At 53.1% G+C, this 11,829-nt stretch overlaps 1 protein-coding gene across 4 annotated transcripts in view; it reads left to right on the forward strand.

Moving 5' to 3' along the window:
* Positions 1–4,861, forward strand: part of SHANK3 (SH3 and multiple ankyrin repeat domains 3) — a 650,584-nt gene extending 645,723 nt beyond the window's left edge. For all 4 annotated transcript variants that reach the window (XM_054034834.1, XM_054034750.1, XM_054034917.1 and 1 more), the window contains one exon: positions 2,692–4,861. In XM_054034834.1, the coding sequence (XP_053890809.1) occupies positions 2,692–3,235 (544 nt within the window). In that variant the 3' untranslated portion in view covers positions 3,236–4,861. The remainder of the gene's footprint in view (positions 1–2,691) is intronic.
* Positions 4,862–11,829: the final 6,968 nt, after the last annotated feature.

Here is an 11,829-nt window from a genome sequence, read left to right on the forward strand (position 1 = left end):
GAAAAAATGGGGGGCAGGGAGGGAATCCTGGAAAAGTGAAAACATTTTTATTTTGAAATGACATTTTGTTTAGAAACTTAGCTAGATTTGTTGAGAAAAACTCAACAAAAGCAAACAAAAGACTCAAAAATGAAACATTTCATTTTGGGTTGAACAAAACATTTCATTCAACTCTAAACTATTTTATTTATTTATTTGTTTGTTTGTTTGTTTATGTATTTATTTATTGGGGGGTTGTTTTGGCAAGAAAAACTTCAAAATTGTCATTTGGGGTTAACGTGAAATGAATGTTTTTTGGAATTTTCCATTCGGCCACTGAACTAAAAACTCAGTTATTTGCCAACTCTAGTGTTGAGGGAGTGTGTGTGGGGAGCCCCAATGGTCACAGCTCTCCAGAAGGCTCCAGCCTGCGGTGCTTTGCACAGAGATGTCCCAGTCTGCTCTGATACCCCCAGGGGCAGGTGAGTAACTGCTCTTTCCAAGCAAGAAGCCAAAGCTAGAATTACCCAGGCAGCGACAGAGAGCGGGAGGTAAAATGTCACAGCCTCAGAAAGAGCTGCAGACCCAAGGGAGGCGCTGTCCTGGGAGCCCCAGGCTATTAATTCTGCCTTTCAGCTGGATTGGCTGCAGGCCTGCAGAGTCTCCCATCCCTGTAGCCGGGTTAAAGAGGCTGCTTCATCCACATCACATAAGGGTGCGTCTGTCTCTCAAAGAAGTTTGGGTAGTGAAGGAAGCACCAGGGCCTGGCTAAGTTCCCCCTCGCTCCATCCTTCAGCATTTCACCCCAGGATTAGCTGTTGTGTTTTGTGTCCGTGGAGCACAGAAACAGAGCCAAGGGGTGACTTCGATCACCGCTCTGAACTCCGATTCCAGCCCCACATCCACCCTTGCATCTGCCCCACTCCCCATTAGTACCTGGTCCAGCTTTTAGTGGAATGGGAACATCTGACAGTCAGCCCTGTTACTGTGCAGTGACTATTCTTTGAGCCTCTCCCGGGGCCACCCAGACAGGCAACAGTGCACTGGACAGACCATTCTTCAGTCCCAGGACGTTAGTGTTTCAGTTTAAATACACTCTTTAATGCTTACGCAAATTGTTCTGATCCCAAGGTTAATCCAGGATAGAGACGGCTGGTCCTGCCCCCACCCAGGCAGATATCACGTGCTGTTGCTCACGACCCATCCACCGCAGCAGGAGACAAAGAACTACCCAGTGGTGTTAAACAGCTGTAGTTGCATTTCACCCTTTCTATCTGGTGGGCCGTGCTCCATGATATTGGGATACCCAGACCCGAGCCAGTGAGGCCAAGGACCCAGATGAGGGATGCCTCGACCCATACCCGTGGCATCAACCTACCCAGCATGAGGATACCTGGACCCACCTGTGGGTCCGAGCTACCTGGCATGGGGCTACCTGGACCCATGCCAGTGGCACCAAGCTAGCCAACATGGGGACCAGGATCTGAGCCAGTGAGGCCTTGCTTCTCTGCTCAGGGACCCTCAAAGCAGAGTCGATCTGCCACGGTTTCCTTCACAGGAACATTCAGAGCAGTGCCACATTGATTCACAGCCTGTACCTTTGGCAATGCAAGAACTGGTCTTTCCTAGTTGGTCTGGCGGAGAGCCTGGGGTGTGCACACCAAGAGAAGTGAACCTTCTCTGGTTCCACCCACCCACCACAAATAGCCACCTAGGAGGAGGGAGGGAATAAAAACAAGCAGCAAAGAAAAATGTTCTTAAAGGAAGAGGCTTTGACTATAGCACGTAGTGTAGCCCTCAGTGGCATGTAAACCTCACAGCTTCTAGAGGAGCAGGGGGCGTGCTCAGCCTTCTCCATCCATGCCCCTCTCTCACATATTACCCGCACAGAAGTCCTCACACCCTGCATTAATGGGCCAAGAGAAACAGTCAAAACACTTTGTGTGCAACTTGTACCCCACATCCTGCAATGCCACCCGAGCCCCAGTACTTAGCTCTCTCACTCCCCTGTGGTGACGCTCACACCCTGCTCGATACCACCTCACTGTGCAGTAGCTTTACTCTCATTCACACCCCATGATACCCCTGATACGACCCCAGCTGGGTCCATCTTGTTCCAGGCTTGGCTCTGCCCTCTGAGATGGTAGAATGCACGCGGGGAGGTTCCATTACTTTCTGATAGCGTAGCGGGATGTCACGTCAAAGGCGGATGGACATCGTTAGCAGGAGGAAGCTGCAGAGATGACAGGCAGTGGGGTGAGGAGGCTCAAGTTGTCTCAGCCTGTGACCAGGGTGTAAAGTGGGAGTCAGGTTAAGAAGCTGCAGACGCTCTGCAGGTGTATGTAGGGAGCGTCAGGGCCTACCTGGTGGATCTCCACAGGCATTAAGAGTTATTGCACCTGGGCTGCATTTGACCAGGATGTGGATACTCGCACACGCCTCTGCTACTTCCTCCGGAAACTGACCTGCAGGGCTTTCCCGAGAATCTTGGCTAAAACACTCCAGGCTCGATGCCACCCCAAGAACAGCATTCCCTTCACCGCTACACAGAACCACTCCTCCTGTCCCAGACTGACCCTGTTCTCCAGCGGCTGGCTACTCCCCCCATGTATACTGTATCTGTATGTTCTTGTGTCTCGGGAGCTCCACCTCACCCCTACCCTTTGCTCTCTCTCTCTCTCTCTCTCTCTCCCTGTATCTCTCTTTCCACAGACTTTTCAGTAGTTTAGGAGAACTCAGCACCATTTCCCAGCGGAGCTCCGGAACCACCTACACAGTTCGACCTGGCAGCCGCTACCCTGTAACCCGACGTACTCCCAGTCCAGTGAAACCTGCCCTGGATAGGACAGACCCTCTCAGCACCGTGCGGTCCTATGGATTGACACCTCCCACCATCCTCAAATCTTCCAGCCTCTCCATCCCGCATGAGCCCAAGGAGGTGCGCTTTGTGGTGCGGAGCGTGAGTGCCCGGAGCCGCTCCCCATCCCCCTCGCCCTCTCCCGGGCCCCCCCTGCATACTCTGCACCCACCGCGGCCCTTCATGCAGAAACCCCTCCACCTGTGGAACAAATACGATGTAGGGGACTGGCTGGAAAGCATCAATTTGGTGGAGCATCGAGACAAGTTTGAGGACAATGAGATTGAGGGCACACACTTACCTGCCCTCACCAAGGAGGACTTTGTGGAGTTGGGGGTGACACGTGTGGGGCACCGCATGAACATTGAGCGAGCACTCAAACAGCTGGTAGACAGTTGACCATCCTAGGCAGCGCTGGCCTCTTCCAGAGCCAACTTATGGGGGGAGGGGGGCATTTCTACTAGACGAATAAAACCAATTTGATTCTCTTTCTATTCTGACCACTGCACTGAAGGGCGAAGAGCTGAGGAGCGCCCACTCACTCCATACACCCAGAGCCCCAGGTGTGCACAAACACACACAGACACACGCACATGCACACACACAAACACATGCTCAGCCCCCACTCAACCCTGCACCAGCCAACACCGCCTTTGGGAAAAGGAATGTTGCATGAAATACACCCTCTTTTCTGTACTCCTAAAGAGTCAGGCCTGTATATCGCTTGATGTGCCTTTCCCCAGGGGCGCTGCTGGTGGCAGGAGGGCAGGGGGCCATGCCCTCGTTGGCCCATGCTCCCCAGTCTGTGGTAGAACTTTGTTCCCCTGCGTGGAGCCAGCTGTGGAATGTATTCTGATCAAAGGGCTGTGGAGGGGAGGGGGAGTGGTCGGTGTTACTGGTGCAAATTAGCTCAGTGTAGGGTGATGGGGCTGTCAGCTGTGTTGCGATGGTCGTCTTGTGACCCAGGAACTGAACTGATCTGTATGTGATACCAGGTGGGCGCTTGTTTGAATGTCGGTTGAGTCCCCCGTTTCCTGAGTCACAGCAACCAGAGGCCTAGGCTACATCCTGCCAAGCTGCCGCTCACCAGTCCCGCGGGCGTGGCTACCTGTCTGGGAGGCAGGTCAGGGGTCCTCTGTGATCAGTGGGGCAGGTGGCTGGAGGCGCCCGGAGGAGCTGCTGAATAGCATGGGAGTCTTGGAGGGGCCAAGTGGAGAGTGGAGTGCTGGCACTCACACGGCCCCTGACGCCAGCTCAGAGACTGGTGAGGGCAGGCAGGCACCGAGGTGCAGGTCCCTAGGCCCAGCAGTGCAGTGGGAGCGGCGTCAGGGGTTCTGGGAGCAGGCAACCTGTTTCCCAAAGGCTGTGAGCAAAGCCTGCGCTGGCATGCGGGCGCCATTGGTGGGCTCCAGCTCAGACAGGTCCTAGTGGCTGCTACAGCAAGAAGGGCCATTCTGATTCAATGGCCAAGATGCATGGCTGGGAAACCCCATTCACCCTAGGCTCCTTCAGCAGCGTCCGCCCCAAAGCGGAGCAAGCCTGTTGCCATGCAAACAAGAAAACGGGGATGGCCTTGCCGAGAAAGCCAAGCCTTTGGACTCTGTGTTCCTTTGCCCTATTGCCCTGGGCTGCCCTGGTGAGAGAGGAAGTGAAGCCGCATGGATAGAAGCATGTTTGGGGGATGTCCGAGGGAGGCTGGGGGGGAATCAAGCAGAAAGTGCTTTGCCAATGTTCAAAGGGGGTGGGGGGTGGGGGGAGTCTTCTTTTGCCTCTTGGTTTGGGGTCTTGTTTCCAAGGGGGACACATTGATGGCTAATCTATAATCTCCGTGCATTTATGTAGAGCAGCTGATGATCAACAAGAGATGATGCTAAACTCCAGGATTCCCATGCCGTCCTAGTCATCCTTATTTTGCATCTTTTTAATCAGCTATATATTTGAAAAGAGAAGAGAAAAAATATCTATATATCTATATCTGTAGCACCTGAGTTTGTTCGCATTTTACTAAATCTCTGTATCTCTAGACTTACCGAGCTGCTCCCTTTCCCTGGGATGCTCGTGACTTGGTGAGTTTTTAGTGACTGACTGAACGAATGTTAAAGTCTTTTCAAGAATCTCCATCTCCTTTCGGACTCTCAGGATTTTAAAGATTTAGAAACACAGACTAAACCGTGGGTTTGGGCCACGCCAAGTCTCCCAGAGCTGAACAGAGCTGCAGCTTCCCTGGCACTGCCGCCGTCCTGGGGTGCCCGGTGCAGCAGGTCCTCCCCTGTCTCTCATCCTGAGGAACAGGCATTATCGTCTGAGGGCAGGGAGGCAGGCGCCCACACCCAGCCAGCAGGGCAAGGAGGCAGGCGCACAGGACTCAAGGGTCGGGGTGAGGCTGGGGAGGGGGAAGGAAGAACAAGGGCCCTTTCAGGACAGAGACTGGGAGGTGGAAGGAAATGCGCCCCCTCCCCATTCCAGGGCTGGGCTGGGGAGCTCTCTGAGGCCTGGTCTGGGGCTGGGCAGGAGGAAAGTCTGCTCGGAGGGGATGCTCGCTCTGGGCAAAGAGCAAGTCTCCACTTGGTTGCAGGTGCAGTGTCCCTCCCAGCCTGGGGGGATGGTTTTGCCTTTTCACCAGTCAGTGGTAGGAGAGTAATAATGGACCCTGTCCCCTCCCCTCACAGGCCCCCCAGGGCGGTGGCTGCAGCCCCGGGAGGAGCAGCCTTCCTTTATAAGGCTGGGACGAGCCCAGGAGGCGGTCCCAGGTGTGGCTGGAGCCAGGGAGATCTGCGGCTAGTTCCTTGGCTGGTGCTTCTCCCTTCACTGCTGGTGCACTGAGTTGTATCAGGTCTCATGTCTGCCACCATGCCCTCTGGCCCACCTTCAGACATGAGCGCACGCAAGAGGGGGGGGTAAATTACAGAAAAAGAAAATAGGCAGGGAGGGGGCTGTCCTACAGGGCAACCCCAGCTTGGCTTGCAAATGTCATACGCTGGCTTTTCACCTGTCTTTGATCTCTCACTCATACAGCCAGCCCCACAGTTTCTAGGTGCCCCGTCTGGGGCGGTGTGAGGCTCAGCCCCTGCCCCCTTGGGTGGCTGGTGTGCCCAAAAAGCCAAGTGCCCTGTGAAGGCATTAACACTTCTGGTGCTAGAGGGAAGGACAAGGAGGTTCCTCTCCAACCCTCACACATCTCAGAACGCTTACAGCCATCAGCTGGTGCAGACACAAGCCATGTGCAGAGGCACTGCAGCCCCACTGTGTGCTGGGGACAGGGGGCTCTAGGAGCTAATTCCTGACGTACTCTGAGGGTGCTGTCTCCCCTTCCCTGAGCTGTCACTCGCACGCTGGGCTCAGAGGAGCAAACCCAGCCCGTGCCCTTTACCGCCCTCTCCAGAGGACACTGTACTCTGCTTCCTTCCATGTGGGCATTGCACCAATTCAGCCGATGCTGCATCTCGGAGCTTGCAACGTGGAGCAGTGCCATGGGGAAGGGACAGAGAGGGGCAGGGCATCAATAGCCATATTAGTCTGAAAAGAAAATCCTACTGTGCACCCTTTATGGATCCCAAACACACACTGGCTAATCCCACACCCTGACCCAGCCACAACCCAATCGCCCCATTCTCCCAGGACCCCATGGTGCCTACCCCAGCCCGAGCCAAGAACATAGCCGCAGATACCCGACCCAGTGCTCACGCCCCCTCCCAGTACAGCAGCCCTGCAACAACCACCATCCCAACTCTCCTCAAGTGCCCAGCCCCACGTCCCAGCCACAGCCCTTCATACCCAGCCCCGCATTCCAGCCGCCAGCCCTTCATACCCAGCCCCGCATTCCAGCTGCCTGCCCTTCATACCCAGCCCCGCATTCCAGCCACATCCCTTCATACCCAGCCCCACATTCCAGCCACATCCCTTCATACCCAGCCCCACATTCCAGCCACCAGCCCTTCATACCCAGTCCCACATTCCAGCCACACGTCCCATCCACCAGCCCTTCGTATTGAGCCTCTGTAATGAATATAGGGGGAAGGTAGCAACCTTTATGTATCCTTGGCAACTGTATTGGATCGCCTTACCTGGAACGGGTTAAGAAGTTCAAGTAACCTAGTTGGCACCTGACCAGAAGGACCAATGAGGAAAGAAGATACTTTCAAATCTGGGGGGAAGGATTTGTTTGTTGTTCTGTGGGTTCTCCGGAGGGAGGGCGAAGCCAAGCAGGTACAACATCTTCTGAAAATATACCTGGAATACATCTGAAACCACAGAAACTGGGAGTAGGGCAAGGAAATGCGCTAAATTAGCTTTTGTTTTGGCTTGTGAATTTCCCTATGGTACAGGGGTAGTTTCATTCCTGTTTTTGTAACTGTGAAGCTGAGCCAGAGGTGAATCCTCTGTGTTTTAAATATTTTCATTACCCTGGAAAGTTACCTTCCATCCTGATTTTGCAGGTGTGATTCTTTTATTTTTTTCTTTATAAATAAAGTTCTTCTTTTAAGAACCTGATTGATTTCAGTGACCTGAAGACAAAGGGTCTGGTCTGGGCTCACATGGCTAAGGCAACTGGTTGGTATGTTATTCCCAAGTCTCCCCAGGAAAGGGGGAGAAGGGGTTTGGGAGGCTATTTTGGGGGGGATAGGAATTCCAAGAGACCCTTCCCTGAATTTTTGTGTAAATCAGTTGGTGGTGGCAGTAATATACCGTCCAAGGACAAGGAAAGGAATTTGTTCCTTGGAGAAGTTTTAACCTAAGCTGTTCGAATATAAGCTCAGGGGGGTCTTTCATGTGGGTCCCCACATCTGTACCCAGAGTTCAGACTGGATTATTCCAGGTATATTTTCAGAAGATGTTGTACCTGCTTGGCTTTGCCCTCCCTCCGGAGAACCCACAGAACAACAAACAAATCCTTCCCCCCAGATTTGAAAGTATCTTCTTTCCTCATTGGTCCTTCTGGTCAGGTGCCAACTACGTTACTTGAACTGCTTAACCCGTTCCAGGTAAGGCGATCCAGTACAGTTGCCAAGGATACATAAAGGTTGCTACCTTTCCCCCTATATTCATGACAGCCCCACGTCCCATCCACCAGCCCCACATCCTAGCCACCAGCCCTTCGTACCCAGCCCCATGTCCCCATCCACCAACCCTTCATACCATCCACCAGCCCCATGTCCCCATCCACCAACCCTTCGTACCCAGGCCCATGTCCCATCCACCAGCTCCACGTCCCAGCCACCAGCCCTTCGTACCCAGCCCCACATCCCATTCACCAACCCCACGTCCCAGCCCCACATCCCATCCTCCAGCTCTTCATACCCAGCCCCACATCCCATCCACCAGCCCTACATCCTAGCCACCAGCCCTTCATACCCAGCCCTACATACCCATCCACCAATCCTTCATACCATCCACCAACCCTTCATACCCAGGCCCACGTCCCATCCACCAACCCCATGTCTCAGCCACCAGCCCTTCATACCCAGCCCCACATCCCACCCACCAGCCCTTTGTACCCAGCCCCATTCACTAGCCCCATGTCCCAGCCCCACATTCCATCCACCAGCCCTTCGTACCCAGCCCCAAGTCCCATCCACCAGCCCTTCGTACCGAGCCCCACATCACCACACACAGTACTCCTGTACCCATCCCCAGCCATATATTCCAATATATTTTACCCACACACTGTATCTCCCAGAATACACCTCTCCAGACACTGTAAATGCACTCCCCTGCCCCATATTGCCATACATAATCAACCCTTACCCTCATACACCATACTCCAGCCCCTTATCTCCACACACCATACCCACAACCCTAGCCCCATACACTGTACCCCATCCTCATATACTATATCCCTCCATACATGACATCTAGCCCCATATCCAACTCATCTACACCCCTCCCCAATCCCCCCATGCCCCCTGTCCTATACACTGTGCCCCCCACCACCGTCATACATGATATCACACACAGTATCCATGCCCATACCAGCACCCTCCACATACAGCCACACTGTCAGCATCCAGCCCCCTTCACCAGCAAATGCTGCTGGCTCCCTGCAGCCTGCACAAGCCCTGCACCACCCAAAAGCCCACTTCATGCAGCACGTGTCCAGTGCTAAACATTTTGCAGCCTCGCCTGTCTCACCAGAGCCCCTTGCTAGTCTTTCTCCCCAGTACTCAACAGTGAGACTCGGTGGTATCCTGTCGTTCACTCCAGGGCCTAACAGTTGCTACCAGACAGGATTTCCCATTCCAGCACTGACTCTTTGCCCAGCGCCTCAGCTCCCATGCTAGGCCTTGCTTCCATTCACACCCAGCGCAGCTCCCCAGCCAAGACGCAAACTCTGCCCAGAGCTCCCAGCAGCTCCTCAATCTGGCAGCAGGCCCCTCGGTTGCAGACTGCAGCCATGTCATCATGCCCCAGGCTGAGAGGGTGATCCCCGAGCCTGCTGAACAACGAGCCGGAAAAGCAAACTTTCCTCTTTGGTATGGTTCATACGCTTCTCCCCAGCTGTCCTTGCAAGCCCCATCTTGGATCTCTGGGCCCCCCTTGGCAGCTTGCAGGCCTCATCTGGCTCTTGGGCGCCTGAGGGGTGGGTTGCAGTATTACTGGTTGTGTTAGCCTGAGTGCAGGCTGAATTCTAGTTCATGCTCTATGAACTCTGGGTCTTTGTCCCTTCTGCAGCTGTTTCTGGGGCAAACCTATCGAGACCCTGCCTGCACCCTGCCTCCTGCTCTTGGAGGCCACAAGCCTGCAGACCCTACCTTGTCTGCAGCGTGTTCAGCCTGGGACGGGGAAAGCTGGAGACCTTCACCCATTTCTGATGCGCTCTCCCCCATGGCGTTCTTATTCCATGAGAGGGCTGGAAATGGCAGACGCAGCACCTCTGCTGACTGCACAGCGCCGCCCGGGTGCTTCTCAGCTTCCATCCCACTAAGCAGCTGCAGCCGTACCTGTGTTAGCAAACACTGCGTGATCTCCTGACACTAGACTGAGGCCTCTGGAGCTGTCAGTCCTGGGGACACCACGGCTAGTCCCAGACAGGCATAACACAAAAGAAAGAAACGTCCAACCAAAGTGGCTAAACTCTTTCCTGCGCTGAAAACGTCTCTGGCCAACAAGGGCCTACCCGGCTCTATCAGCCAACACCCCGTTTCCCTGCCCACCCAGTACATGCAGCGTGGTACCGATTGGCCCATGCAAAAAGCTCTTCCCCTCTTATGGGTCACCCTCCCCTTGTAGGACAAGATTGGCTGGTTCCTCTTATTATCCTCCTGCCCCCTGCCCCTGGTGCATGACTGCAGTTAAATGTGTCAGCTCTGCGGAACGGACACAGCACCCTCCCTGTACGCGCTAGACGCCCCAGAGGCATGTGCCTTTGATGAGACACCATAGAGTTCTGGAGACGTCTCTCCGCAGCAGACGCCTGCAAAATGCTCCCTGCCTGCAGCCCCAGTGCAAGGAAATCACCTGCTAGGCTGCAGGTTGACCAGCTGGGCTGGGTTTCTCTTGAGATGTGCGTTAATTTCCAAAGGCAATTGCTGCTGTTGATGCTTAATCTAAGGCAGTGACAGGCTGAGGCTAGTTCAATAGCTCTGCTTCCTTCTTCCTCGCGTCAGACGACAGAATCTCATTTTGTATCAATCCGAGACATGGTCAGAAACCCCCGGTTCTGGTGCACACAGGACGCTTGGGAGGGTCTCCCCTGTCTTGGCTGCCCAGTGAAAGCCATGGGTCATGCTGAGGTCTGTACAGAGCCTTGGTTGCGTCACAGTTTCATTGACTTCTTGGGGAGTCACATCCCATAGTTCAGCAACATTTGCCCAGGGCTCATTCTTGAGAGCCCCATCTGTGGTCTGCTGGCTGTGACGACTGTCTAGTCATCATTTGCACCCACAGATGTCCAGTTCGGAGCTGGCCACCTTCCCAGGTTGCATAAAGTCCTGCTGGCCCCCAGTGGCCTTGTCCCATGGTCATTTCTAGACTCCCCTTGGCAGAAGTGTAACTTGCCAGTTACCGCAGCTGCTGCTCCAGAACCTTGTTTTCTCAGCTGAAGCAAAGGGGATTTTTTTCCATGTGTAGATAGCGCTTTCCTGACTTTATACCTTTTCTAGCTGCATTGGCATTTCTGTTCCCACCATCTCCAGACAGAGTGGAACAGCTCATTCTGAAAAGCCATTTGGGGGGAAGGCCGAGTGACCCAGGAAAAGGGAGCTAACCAAGAAACGTTAGCATCAGGTTCATGTCGAGAACAAACGCACCCATCTGTCAGGACATCCTGAGTGGCTCAGGATTTGCCATGTGCTGAGGTGACTGTGATTTCTCATGGCTTCTCAATGACTTTTGGTATCTTCTGTATAAACTGAGGACAACGTTTTTGCTTTTTTTTTTTTTTTTTTTTTTTTTAAGGTGTCAATTTTTTTTTTTGGTCCAGACTAAATTCATTAATTTTTTGTTATTCATGCTCTTCTGTTTGTATTTCTAGACATTAAAACAAGGAAGACTCAAAACCTTGAACACTTTGCTCCTGAGGGTTAAAAGCTTTTCCAGCTACAACTGCTTGGAACTAGAAACAAAGTGTGGGTTAATTTTCCAGTCTCACACGCGCACACGCACACATGCCCCTACCAACACACACACACACACACACATGTATACATGCCCTGTTCTTTCACCTAGACAAACTCACCTGTGGGTTTTTGGTTTGGTTTGGTTTGGTTTGGTTTTTTAAATTTTACAGGGTCAGTTTGACTTCACACCTTATTTTGTATGGATTTTTGGAGATTTCTCCTTCTCCAGAGTCATGGAGGTGTGGCCCATGCACCTCCTTCCCCTCAACGTTGTGATACACACACCCCACAGAGATCTATGTTTCTTATATTATTATTATTATTATTATTATATTATTATTATGTAATAAATTTATAAGAAACCTTTTGTTGTGTTCTGGGCTGTATCTTTGCTCTTGCTGGCTTGGGACTAGGGTGAACAGATCAGGGCGCAGCACC

This window comes from Malaclemys terrapin, chromosome 1 (genome assembly GCF_027887155.1).
Source record: "Malaclemys terrapin pileata isolate rMalTer1 chromosome 1, rMalTer1.hap1, whole genome shotgun sequence".
NCBI lineage: Eukaryota > Metazoa > Chordata > Testudines > Emydidae > Malaclemys > Malaclemys terrapin.